The sequence below is a fragment of the Trichechus manatus genome, unplaced genomic scaffold (genome assembly GCF_000243295.1).
Source record: "Trichechus manatus latirostris isolate Lorelei unplaced genomic scaffold, TriManLat1.0 scaffold00107, whole genome shotgun sequence".
NCBI lineage: Eukaryota > Metazoa > Chordata > Mammalia > Sirenia > Trichechidae > Trichechus > Trichechus manatus.
The window spans coordinates 3603033-3617007 of record NW_004444043.1 but is presented as its reverse complement, the minus strand read 5'-3'; the positions used below and the strand labels follow the sequence as shown (position 1 = coordinate 3617007).

At 38.9% G+C, this 13975-nt stretch overlaps 1 protein-coding gene across 5 annotated transcripts in view; it reads left to right on the top strand.

The window, feature by feature from the left end:
• The window catches only part of VPS13A (vacuolar protein sorting 13 homolog A), a 287428-nt gene that overhangs the window by 205567 nt on the left and 67886 nt on the right, over positions 1–13975 (top strand). For all 5 annotated transcript variants that reach the window (XR_002825150.1, XM_004383283.2, XM_023737737.1 and 2 more), the window contains 2 exons: positions 6017–6145; positions 6535–6668. Coding sequence is in view for 4 of the 5 variants with exons in the window: in XM_004383283.2 (XP_004383340.1) it covers positions 6017–6145; positions 6535–6668 (263 nt within the window). In the remaining variant the exon portion in view is untranslated. The remainder of the gene's footprint in view (positions 1–6016; positions 6146–6534; positions 6669–13975) is intronic.

The following is a 13975-nucleotide window of genomic DNA, read 5'->3' as shown; positions in this document are numbered from 1 at the left end:
GTAGGGTATCTCAACATGGCTAACAGCATTCTGAGCCAAGAGGGTATGGTATAAGGGATAGACTGGAGACCTTAGTGCAGTTTATGCACTTTGACGCCATTCCTTTGTTTTTAATACAGCACCTCATCCTCCTCATTTTTGGTACAGCATCCCACCCCTTCCTCACCTGTGCCTGGTAGCCTTAATTCAGAGCCGGTATGGTTCAACCTTTCCAAAAAGCAAACGTCCTGTCTTCTCTTTGGCTTTATAGGTGGGGAAGGGATCTGTGAAATGGGGTAGTAGTAATAGTCACGTCAGAACCTGTCTAACTTCAGGGGGGATAATGTGATCCCTGTGAGGTAGAGGTCAGACATACTGCCACTCTCTATCCATTTTACCAATTCTGACACCAGCCATCCCTCCCACAGCACTCTACTTCTCTTCTGGATTCGATAATCCATTGCAGTGGCCACACAGAACTTACAGACCATACTTACAGTTAAATGGTTTATTAAGGAAGCAACAGGCTACAACTCAGGATCAGGATCAGGATACACGCAGGCAAAGTCTCCATTCTTCAGTGTAGGACAGCTCTCTCAGCTCCTCTCAGCTGTGCAAGAGAGCAAGCCCTTTTCTCTGCTGTACATGCCCTGTAGGCCATGCAGGCCACCTTTCAACCCCCTGAGGACAGGCTACTCTTGGCCCCCTTAGGACAGGCTCCTTTCGGCTCCCTCATTACAGGCTCGTTTTGAACCCCTCAGGACAGGCTCCTCACAGCCCTGCTGCTGGGCCCCTTCACTGGACCTCTCTCTGTCTTCAGTGTTACGCTTACAGCCAAGGAGGTTCCTTGCCTCCTTTTTCTCTTGCCTTTTCTTCTTTCTGTATTTTCCTGCTTCCTATCTCAGAAAGCTCTGTGAGGTTGGCTAAGTATATATATATATACACAAACTCCTTGTCAGTTTCAAGGCATGGCCTTCCCCCCAGGACCACGAACTGTGGTAGAATACAGCTATTTCATTTGTATAATAGGCTAAAGTAACTTCACTGGCATAGTCTATAGTCACTTTATTTGCATAGTATATTGACCAGTCCCTGCAAGTTGCATACCAATCACAGGGCAGGCTGCAGCCCAAGACCAGACAAAAAATATCAAACCACAAGTTGTTTACAGCTTACCCGGGAAATGTCAAATCAACCTGGACAAAAGTAACAAACCCTCTTGGGCAGAAAACTAGGGCAAAGGCAGCTCCTCAGATCTTAGGGGGAAAAAGTTTCTCAAGCTGTTTTTCCAAAGAACCAAGGTGTCTTAGTCATCTATTGCTGCTGTAACAGAAATACCACAAGCGGACGACTTTTACAAACAGAAATTTATTCTCTCACAGTCTAGTAGGCTAGAAATCCAAATTCAGGGCACCAGCTCCAGGGGAAGCTGTTCTCTCTCTGTCAGATCTGGGGTAAGGTCCTTGTCATCAATCTTCCCTTGGTCCAGGAGCTTGCCTGCGCAGGAACCCCGGGTCCAAAGGACTGCTTTCTTGGTGGCATGAGGTCCCCGTGTCTCTCTGCTCACTTCTCTCTTCTATATCTTAAAAGAAGCTGCCTCAAGACACAGCCTAATCCTGTAGATTGAGTTCTCCCTCATCAACACAACTGCCATTAATCCCATCTCATTAACATCATAGAGGTAGGATTTACAATACATAGGAAAATCACATCAGATGACAAAATGGTGGACAATCACGCAATACTGGGAATCATGGCCTAGCCAAGTTGACAGATATTTCTGGGGGACACAATTCAATCCATGACACAGGGCAAAGGGCCACATAAAGGAACTTATTTCACCACAGGAACTCAGGATCTTACTGTTCTTCATCTAAATTTTAGTCAATCCCCTTATTTTCATCTCCGCTCCATATTCTGTACTTCATTGTTTCCTGAGCTTTCTCATTCTCTTTGTATGTTTATACTTCATTTGCCTCATTCTAATGGCATTTTCAGAAGGACTAGCGATAAATGCATGTATATAGTTTGTCACTTTTTTTTATTGTGCTTTAGATGAAGGTTTACAGAGCAAATTAGTTTCTCATTAAACAATTAATACACATACTGTTTTGTGACGTTGGTTGCCAACCCCAGAATGTATCAACACTCTCCCCTTCTCGACCTTGGGCTCCCCATTACCAGTTTTCCTGTCCCCTCCTGCCTTCTCGTCCTTGCGCCTGGGCTGGTATGCGTATTTAGTCTCATTTTATTTTGTGGGCCTGTCTAACCTTTGACTGAAGGATGAACTTCAGGAGTGACTTCAGTACTAAGCTAAAAGAGAGTCTGGGGATTTCTAGAGTCTTAGGATTTCTGCAGTCTCTGTCAGACCAGTAAGTCTGGTCTTTTTTTTTCTTTGTGAGTTAGAATTTTGTTCTATGTTTTTCTCCGTCTCTGTCCAGGACCCTCTATTGTGATCCCTGTCAGAGCAGCTGGTGGTGGTAGCTGGGCACTATCTAGTTGTGCTGGACTCAGTATGGTGGAGGCTGTGGTTCTTGTGGTCCATTAGTCCTTTGGACTAATCTTTCCCTTGTGTCTTTGGTTTTCTTCATTTTCCTTTGCTCCAGATGGGGTGGGACCAGTGGAGTACCTTAGATGGCCGCCCACAAGCTTTTAAAATCCCAGACGCTACTAACCAAAGTTGGATGTAGAACATTTTCTTTATAAACTGTGTTATGCCAGTTGAACTAGATGTCCCCCGAGACCATGGTCCCCAGCCCTCAGGCCAGTAATTCAGTCCCTCAGAGAGTTTTGATGTGTCTGTGAAGCTTTCATGACCTTTCCTTGGTCAAGTTATGCTGGCTTTCCCGGTGTTGTATGCTGTCTTACCTTTCACCAAAGTTACCACTTATCTATTGTCTATTTAGTGTTTTTCCCTCTCCACCTCTCCCCTCCCTCATAACCATCAAAGATTGTTTCTTTTTGTGCATAAACCTTTTCATGAGTTTTTATGATAATGGTCTCATACAATGTTTGTCCTTTTGTGATTGACTTATTTCACTCAGCATAATGCCCTCCAAATTCATCCATGTTGTGAGATGTTTCATAGGTTCATCATTGTTCTTTATGTTACATAGTATTCCATTGTGTGTATGTACCATAGTTTGTTTATCCATTCATCTGTTAATGGGCAGTTTCCATCTTTTTGCTATTGTGAATAATGCTGCAGTGAACATGGATGTGCATATGTCCATTTGTGTGACAGCTCTTACTTTTCTAGGATATATTCCTAGGGGTGGTATTGCTGGATTGTATGATACTTCTATTTCTAGTTTTTTAAGGAAGTGCCAAATCATTTTCCGAAATAGTTGTGTACCATTCTGTATTTCCACCAGCAGTGCATAAGCGTTCCAGTCTCCCCGCAGCCTCTCCAGCATTTATTATTTTCTGTTTTTTTGATTTGTGCCAGTAATGTCGGGGTGAGATGGTATCTCATTGTAGTTTTTATTTGCATTTCTCTATTGACTAGTGATCGTGAGCAGTTCCTCGTGTCTGTTAGCCACCTGAATGTCTTCTTTGGTGAAGTGTCTGTTCCTATCCTTTGCCCATTTTTTCATTGGATTATTTGTCTTTTTGTTGTAAAGGTGTTAGATTTTCCTGTAGATTTTAGAGATTAGACCTTTGTCGGATTTGTCATAGCCATGGATTTTTTTCCAGTCTGTACGTTCTCTTTTTACTGTTTTGATGAATTCTTTTGATGAGCATAAGTGTTTAATTTTTAGAAGATCCCAGTTATCTAGTTTATCTTCTGGTATTTGTGTTTTGTTAGTTAAGGTTTGTATCCTGTTAATGCTGTGTATTAGGACCTCCAGCATTGACCCTATTTTTTCTTCTATTTATAGTTTTCAGTTTTGTATTTAGGTCTTTGATCCATTTTGAATTAGTTTTGTGTATGGTGTGAGGTATGGATCCTGTTTCATTTTTTTACAGGTGGACATCCAGTTTTGCCAGCACCATTTGTTAAAAGGACTGTCTTTTCCCCATTTGATGGACTTTGGGGCTTTGTCGAAGAGCAGGTGACCATAGGATTTATATCTGGGTTCTCAGTTCTGTTCCGTTGGTCAATGTGTCTGTCATCGTACCAGTACCAGGCTGTTTTGACTACCATCACTGTATAGTAGGTTCTGAGATTAGGTAGTGTGAGTCCTTCTACTTTATTTTTTTTCTTCAGTAGTGCTTTACTTATTCAGGGCCTCTTCCCTTTCCATATAAAGTTAATGATTAGTTTTTCTATCTCCTTAAAGAATGCTGTTGGTATTTGGATTGGGATTGCATTATATTTGTAGATTGCTTTGGGTAGAATTGACATTTTCACGGTGTTGAGTCTGCCTATCCATGAGCATAGTTTGTTTTTCCATTTTTGTAGGTCTCTTTTGGTTCCTTGCAGTAGTGTTTTGTAGTTTTCTTTGTATAGGTCTTTCACCTCCCTGGTTAGATTCATTTCTAAGTATTTTATTTTTTTAGGGGCTATTATGAATGGTATTCCTTGCCTGATTTCCTTTTCATTGTTCTCTTTATTGGTCTATAGGAATCCAACTGACTTTTGTATGTTTATCTTGTATCCTGCTACTCTGCTGAGTCTTTCCATTAGTTCCAGTAGTTTTCTTGTGGAATCTTTTGAGGTCTCTTTGTATAGTATCATATCATCTGCAAAGAGGGACAGTTTTACTTCTTTCTTACCAATTTGTATGCCCTTTATTAATTTGTCACTTTTAACCTCAACTCCTGCCTTTCTTTCTCTTCCCTTAGTTTCTCTGCTGGAAGCAAATATTTACTTTACCTATACTTGCCTGGGAAACCTAGTATGGAGATTGACTTTTTCCCTACCAGGCATACTCACAGGAGTCTCAAGAGTCCAGTACATAACTCTTAAAAAAGATACAGTATGATACTAAATATCAAACATGCATTTTTTAGCCAAGGCTTGCAGAAGATGGCAGGCTTGGGGGTGTCCAGAGAGCACATTTTCTCAGTTCCTTGTAGGAAATACGTTGGGATTAGTATTGCTGTTAAACTTTGGTTCTCCCTGGTAAGTTCCTGCTAGGTTGCAGGAAACCCTGAGTGAGAACATCCTAAGCCTCTTATGTTCTTAACTACATCCCATGTCCAGTTGCATAATTAACTTTGTGTGGTTGAATAAAATTGAATAAACAAGCTAATGCACTTGGATCTAATTTCCAAGTTCTGTTACATTGTCCCCAGGTTATATAGTGATGGTCAGGTATCAGATAGGCACAGTCTTGTTAAAATATGTAAAGTGACCAGCCTGGTTAGAGTCTCTCACACTGAGATAAAATTGACTTAATAGTTTAGAGACAAGGCTAGCTCTCCATTCCTAGGATTTTAGTTCTTTTCTTTGTTTCCAGAGCATGTTGTGCAGTCTTCTTGCTGGGTGCCTTGATGCTTTCCTATTCATTTAGTTTGGTTTCCAGGTCACTGATGTCCAGGTTGTTTCTTAACATTCTGAGTCTATTTCCTACTTGACCTTTGAGTACTTTTATTTTTTTTACTCTTATTTGATGACCAGAACTCTGGATTTAATACATGTCCTGACTCTTTTGTCATTTTTAAATTTTTTGACTTCTGCTTAATAATCAAATACTGCCCACAGCCTGGGTTTGATTTTTGGTATCTGAATGTACCTTTGTTTTAAACTGATGACTTGGGTCTAACTCTTAGCTTACTTGCTAGTTTTTGGACCCTTCTTTTTATCTGGACCACATACATTAAAGACTCTTTCCTCCCTAGCACTCTACTTACCATAGCTTTTCAACTTACTACACTTCTTGCTACTAGTATTCTGTGTCCACAAATGACAACCCGCCTCTAATTCACAGTTTATAGCTATTTAGTTAAGCAACCCAAGAACCAGAGCAGTGTTGAAAGGACATTTGTTAGAAAAGTTTACGCTTATTCTGATAGATTTACTAAAACGGTTTGGATATTTATGATGAAATTTGTTTATTTTTTTATAAATATATATACATATATGTTTTAGTGTATCCCCTTTTGGCCTGAGGATGCTTCTAATAAACTTCTTATTCAAGTTGAAAGAAGTCAAGGTCCTCCCAAAAAGATATATTTTAACAAGCAAGAAAACTGTATTTTATTGCGTCTTGATAATGAGGTGAGTTGTGTTTTTTTTTTTGGCATGTGTCATTAGAGAAGCTAATGTATACTTATTAGTATCTTATCTTTTTTTATTCAAATTGTTATCTCTGAATGGACATTTCTTTTTGAAATGAAAAAGATACCGAAAGGAAACAGAGACATAAAACAATTGTTATACAAAAAGTTAGTTGGAGTGCCTAGAATACTGGAATATACCCTGTGTGGGGTTTCACCTACCTGCATACAATAATTAAGATTCATGGTGACCCAGACACGCATTACAAAATCCTGGATTTCTTCCTGAATTATTAGCAAATTATAAGTTATGAATAGTTTTATTATTTAATGGTATTAATTTATATTCTCAGGGAAAATGAGCACACTAAAGAATCTTTTCCTTTCTAGCTTGGAGGCATTATAGCAGAAGTTAATTTGGCTGAGCATTCTACAGTTATTACATTTTCAGATTATCATGATGGAGCAGCTACATTCCTGTTAATAAATCACACCAAGGATGACCTGGTTGAATACAAGCAAAGGTAAGAAGATTATCATTAAAGTAGTAACTTGTAATTTAGTGGAGTCTAGGTGAAGAGACATTGACTTTATGACAATTTCTTAAGACTATCAACACTGATAATGGCATTATAACTATGTAAAACAACATCCCCAGTTTTAAAGAAATGTATACTGAAGTATCTAGGGGTAAAAATGACATGACATCTAGAATTTCCTTTTTTTAAAATTTGAGATGAAATTCACATAACATAAAAACTGTTTGAAAGTGAACAACTCAGTGATATTTAGTATATTCTCAATGTTGTGCAACCACCAACTCTTATCTAGTTCCAAAATATTACCATCAGTGCAAAATCAAACCCTGTATCTATTAAGCAGTTTCCCCCCCATTCCCCCTTTTCCCAGCCCCTAACAACTACATGTATGTCTTCTATTTCTGTGGATTTACCTATTCTGGATATTTCATATAAATGGAATCGTATAATATTTGTCCTTTTGTGTCTGGCTTCTTTCACTTAACATAATTTTTTTTTCAAGGTTCATCAATGTTGTAGCATGTATCAGTACTTCATTCTCTTTTATAGCTAAACACTTCATTGTACATATGTACCAAAACCCATTAAACCCATTACTGTCGAGTTAATTCTTATCATAGCAACCCTATAGGACAGAGTAGAACTGCTCCACAGGGTTTCCAAGTCTGCAAATCTTTACTGCCACACCTTTCTCCCACGAACAGCTGGTGGATTTGAACCACTGACCTTTTCATTAGCAGTCGAATGCTTTAACCTCTGCGCCACCAGGGCTCCTATGTATGTACTGAATTTGTTCATTCATTCATTGATAGACATTTGCACTGTTTTCACCTTGTTGGTATTGTGACTAGTGCTGCTATGAACATGAGGCATGTACATGTATTTATTTGAATTAAAAAACCAACCAACAAACAAACCCATTGCTGTCCAGTCAATTCCAACTCATAGCAACCCTAAAGGACAGAGTAGAACTGCCCCATAGGGTTTCTAGGGAGCGGCTGGTGGATTTGAACTGCTGACCTTTTGGTTAGCAGCCAGGCTCTTAACCACTGCACTATCAGGGCTCCATTTGTTTGAGTACCTATTTTTTATTCTTTTGGGTATATACTCAGACGTGGGGTTGTTGGGTCATATGGTAATTCTGTGTTTAATAGAATTTACTTCTAAATGTTTCAAAAAGAAGAAAGAAAAGTGAGAATGCTGAAGCAAGTGTGGCAAAAGCTTGATAGTTGTTGAGTCTGGTGAGAAATATATCAGTGTTTTTTTATGAGTCTCAGAATTTTATGTATGTTTGAAAGTTTTCATATTTTTAATATGAGAAAGAAAAGATTGACACTTCAGACTTATTTCAAATGATAGGTGATTCTTTCTCACTGAGGTGTGTGGGAAAAGGATTGTTACACTTTTCAGCTGCCTTAAGACCATAATTAAATCTTGATGATTCAGGATTTCTCTTAACATCATTTGTCTTAATTTGCTGTGATATATCCTGCTAGTGTTAAAACAGTTTATGCAACTTTCTGTTCTTCTATTTACTAGACTCAGGCTGTTTTGAATTCTTTTCTTTTTCTCTTTTTGTTTTGTTTTCACTTGTCATTTGTTAATGGACTCTTCTTTACTAGTACACTTATACTTTCCTTCCATTGCTAAATGTGCAACTTCTAATCATTGATTAAAATCAAATAGGCATTGAGTAAGGACTTATCCACTGCTGAGGTAGCAAGTACCTAGAACTCCTTTCCTGCTATTCTTCCATCTTGTGAAAGATGTTGTAGGGGAAAAATCCTGTGTTTTTTTATGATTATCCATATGTTTTGTAATTGCAAGCTAAAAATAATAAGTTGGTTGATTAAAACTAAATAAACCAACCAAAAACCAAACCGCTTGCCATCGAGTTGATTCCGAATCATAGTGACCCCATAGGATAGAGTAGGACTGCCCTGTAGGGTTTCCAAGGAGTGGTTGAGTAAAGCAAATATAAAGTATTTCTCATTTACCCTTCGACCTGTGTAACTAGTGTAACCTTTCTGAACCAGCATTCACAGAATTAAGCCCTGCAGAAAATGATTTGAGTGACTTTTCTCAATTCTGTAATGGTAATACAAACCTGTTCGCATTCTAGTTACGTTGGACCTAAGTTAGTTCTTTACATACTATGCGTGTCTTAGGGCATTATAGCTTAATTCTTTGGCAAATCTAGTTGAATCTGACTGAGGCTGAGCTAGGGACTTCTCAGGTTTTTCTTTGGCTTTAACCTTACAAATTTCTTTATAGTACAGCTTTTAGAAATCTTATCTACTCCACTGTTAATCAATGTAAAACTAAGCAACAGATAAGGATATAGATACTGCATTGTGATCCTATGTTGAAATTTTGAAACCTAAAAACATTATAATCTTAATGAAAATTTATAAAATTAACAATAATGAAGAATGAACAATGGACTTGGATTTAAAATTGTTTGAAGTAGTCCTTAAATCGAGAACTTGAAACCTTAGTTTAGACCCAAGAGTATAGGTTTTAAAGAATATTAATTCCACTTCCCGGCAACATGGCGATATAGTCAGAAGCACCATGCCGTCCCTCTGCAGCAAAGATCAGAAAAACTAAGTCAAACAGAGTCACACATCAATCCTGAAACCCTAAGCATCAAATGAAGAGACAAAGAACTCAGCCAAGCACCAAATGGAATAAGAAACTGACCGAGAACAGCACGAGGAGAGATACATACAGAGGTCCCCTATCAGCTACCGCAGCACGGATCCACCACCTTGGACTCCTATTGGAGATCAGCAAACAGGAGTACGAGAAATCAACTTCGTGGAGCTTCCAGCAGGAGACAGAACAACCGGTAACCCACGATATAGGCTTTCCCACCCCTCCACCCTTCTTTACCCCCACTTAGCCTCCTCTGCTTCCTGCAGCCACAGTCTGTTGGCTGGGAAGCACGAGCTTCCCCCTAGTGCCACTTGGATTCCACTCGCCCGCACTCGCCAGCTCCCTGAGTGCCATTTGTTGGCTGCTTGTGTTGCTTTTTTCTGCCTCTTTAGATTTCTTCCTTACCTTGTACCACCTCCCCCTCCTTTCTCTCAAATACCTGGCTCCATGCGCCATCTTTGCTTCTTCCTGAAAGGCTACAAAACACCGCTTGACTGTCAAACTGCTTCCCGGCCCATGCCGCCACACTGGTGGGACCCCCGGAGCTTTTTTGTTTGTTTGTTTGCTCTGATTTGTTCTCTTTTGATTTTTTTGTTTGTTTTCTTTTTCTTTTCTCAGCTTGGGAGCCCCTTCTAGCCAGGCAGTACCACGCAGCTTGGAAGCTAATCCCTTACTCTGCACAGACACACAGGGACATCCCTGGGGGCATTTGTTTTTTCTTTTTTTTATTTTATTTTGGTTTTGTTTGTTTGGGTTTTTTTTTTTTTTCATTTCTTTGTTTAGTTTTCTTGTCTCTCTTATTCCCTTTTTGTCTTTCTTCATTTCCAGTTTCTCGATTTATTCATTTTTTTTACCCTTTTTCTTTTTTTTTTTTCATTTTTGTTTTTCCCCATTTCTCAGTCTCTCATCTCTCCACTCCAATAGCAAGCTCGCTTAGCACTCTTTTTTGTTTGTGTGTATGTTTTTGGCTCCTGTTCCTCTCTCCTCTCTCATCTTTCCCATACCCATCTTAGCTCCACACATCACAGCCTACCCCCTCCTTCCTGCCTACTTGCACCATGTGGTGAACATCACCCTTCCAAGCAGCACAGACACCGCCTACTGGAACCTGCCCTGCACTGATTCCCGGTCTGCACTGTCAGCTCTGTTATGTGCCACAAGCAACCCGTTCCAGCAACTCCTTTTCAGCTGGACCTGCCCTGCTGTACCATACCTGAGTGACTGACCTTGCCCATTGGAGAAGGAGTTGAAAAGTATCACGCCCACAGACGAGCAAATAACAAAGAACACATACCCCACCCGCTCAGACATAACCAAATAAAACAAAAAAGCAGGACAAAACAAACAAATCTACAATCAGTAAACAAGGAAAATAACCACTGAATGCCTCAAAGACAGCAGACAATATCAAAACATTTACAAAAACAGGACAGGATGGTTCCAGTAGGTGTCCAAAATAAAACACCAGATGACCTTCCTGTAGAAGAAAAGGCACTAGACCTAACTGATAGGGAACACAAATCTCTAATATTCAGAATTATCCAAGAGTTGAAGCAAAAAGCAGACAAAAAGGAGGAAAAAATAGACAAATTCATGGAAAGTACAGACCAAAAAATGGAAGAATTCAAGAAAATAATACAGGAACAAAATGCTAAAATAAATTCACAACTAGAAATCATACAAAAACAACAATTAGAAATCCAAAAGATATAAACAACAAGATTTCAGAAATGGACAGTGTCATAGAAGGGCTGAGGAGCAGATTTGAAACGGTAGAAGATAGAGAAACTGAAGAAAAACACTGGGACACAATTCTGTTTGAGGAAAAATCAGAAAAAAGAATTAAGAAAAATGAAGAAACCCTGAGAATTATGTGGGATACAATCAAAAGCAAAAATCTGTGAGTGATCGGAATTCCAGAACGGGGAGAAAACAGAGATCATTGAAGAACTCCCAACCGAAAACTTCCCCAGTATCATGCAAGATGAAAAGCTGGCCATCCAAGAAGCTCAGTGAACCGCATATAGATGTTTGTCTCGTTGAATGGCAGTGTCATCCCCCTCTGTTATCCTTGATTTCCCCTGCCTCACTACACTGTCTAATTAAACTCTTTATATATTTTTAATCTTCTCCTGTCTAATCTCTCCTATCATTATCCTAGTTCAGGCTCCCAACATTTCTTAGTATTTGAGTAAACTTTTGATCTTTTTATCTCTAGTCTTGTCCCTCTTCTAAATGCTCCATTTTGGCACCAGAATTAACATTCTAAAAATACTAATTATCATCGTATCTCCTGTTTAAAATTCTTCAACAACCACTTATTTCTTTCAAAATAAAAATCTGTTACTAGGCCACCTGCCTAAAATCTTTTTTTGTTGCCTAAATCTTTGTTTCCTGAAAGCTCTGGGTGATTCATGTGTTTTTTTTACCTTTATATAGGTGCTCTTTTCTACTAGAAAGACTTCACTTCTCCTATGTAATTTCTTCCCTTACTACCCCAGTCTACACTCCCAATTTTCCATAGCACCTTTGCATTCACAGATTATAGCATGTGTCACATCACATTGTCATTTCTTATGAGTTTAAGACATGTACACATACACAGTTAATATTCTAAGGAATATTGTTAGTTTTTCTTTTCTTTGAATTCCCATTTCCTACCTAGGATAGCCCAGTTAATTTATGTGTATTTTTACAGTGAACTAAACAGGTTTAAATTAATATGAATTAAAAGCAGTTCTAAATATTTATAAACCAAATTTAGCTTTTTTAAAAAAAATGGATGTTATTTCCTGAATATAAAAATAAAATTCTGTAGAAAAATTGTAAAAAGAGGATCATAATCCCTGCAATCCCAATGCTGTTAACATTTTGATACATTTCTTTAACTATTGCTATCATTCTATATATAGTTTTGAAGATTTCATTTTTAACAGCTTTTATGAGCATATAAATTTGCTTCAAAAGTAGTTTTTTTTTAAAAAAAAAATTATTGTACTTTAAGTGAAAGTTTACATTTCAAGTTAGTCTCTTATACAAAAATTTATATGTACATTGTTACGTGACCCTAATTGCTTGCCCTATACTGTGACAGCACACTCCTCCTTTCTACCCCCGATTTCCCGTGTCCATTCAACCAGCTCCTGACCCTCTCTGCCTTCTCATCTCACCTCTGGACAGGAGCCGCCCATTTAGTCGCATGTATCTACTTGAGCTAAGAAGCAGACTCTTCACAAGTACCATTTTCTGTCCCGTAGTCCAGTCTAATCTTTGTCTGCAGAGTTGGCCTTGGGAATGGTTTTAGTTCTGGGTTGACAGTGTCTGGGGGCCATGCCTTCTGGGGTTCCTCCAGTCTCAGTCAGACCATTAAGTCTGGTCTTTTTACTAGAATTTGAGTTCTGCACTCTACTTTTCTCCTGGTCCATCAGGGACTCTCTGTTGTATTCCCTTCAGGGTAGTCATTGGTGGTAGATGAGCACCATCGACTTCTTCTCATCTCAGACTAATGCAGTCTCTGGTTTATGTGGCCCTTTCTGTCTCTTGGGCTAATACTTTCCTTGTGACTTTGATGTTCTTCATCTTCCTTTGCTCCAGGTGGGTTGGGACAAATTGATGCATCTTAGATGGCCGCTCGCTAGCTTTTAAGACCCCAGACACCACTCACCAAAGTAGGATGCAGAACATTTTATTAATAAAATTTGTTATGCCAGTTGACCTAGATGTCCCCTGAAAGCATGGTCCCCAGACCCCCGCCCATGCTACTCTGTCTCTCCAAGTGTTTGGTTGTATTCAGGAAACTTCTTAGCTTTGGTTTAGTCCAGTTGTGCTGACTTTCCCTGTAGTATGTGCTGTCCTTCCCTTCACCTAAGATAATTCTTGTCTATTATCTAGTGAATAACCCTCTCCTTCCCTCCCCCACCTCGTAATCATCAAAGAATGTTTCCTTCTGTGTTGAAACCTTTCTTTAGTTCTTATAATAGTGGTCTTATACAATATTTGTCCTTTAGTGACTGACTAAATTCACTCAGCATAATGCCTTCCAGATTCCTCCATGGTATAAGATGTTTCACAGATTCATCATTGTTCTTTATCATTGCATAGCATTCCATTGTGTGACTATACCATAATTTGTTTATCCGTTGATGGACACCTAGGTTGTTTCCGTCTTTTTGCTATCATGAACAGTGCTGTAGTGAACATCGGTGTGCATGTATCTTATTTCTGTGACAGCTCTTATTTTTCTAGGATATATTCCAAGGAGTGGGATTGCTGGATCATATGGTACTTCTATTTTTAGCTTTTTAAGAAAACACCAAATCGATTTCCAAAGTGATTGTACCATTTTACATTCCCACCAACAGTGTATAAGTGTTCCAGTCTCTCCACAACCTCTCCAACATTTACTATTTTGTGATTTTTGGATTAATGGTAGCCTTGTTGGGGTGAGACAGTCTCTCATTGTAGTTTTGATTTACATTTCTCTAATGGCTAATGATTGTGAGCATTTCTTCGTGTGCCTGTTAGCCACCTGAATGTCTTCTTTGGTGAAGTGCCTGTTCATATCCTTTGCCCATTTTTTAATTGGGTTATTTGTCTTTTTATTGTTGAGGTTTTGCAGTATCTTGTAGATTTTA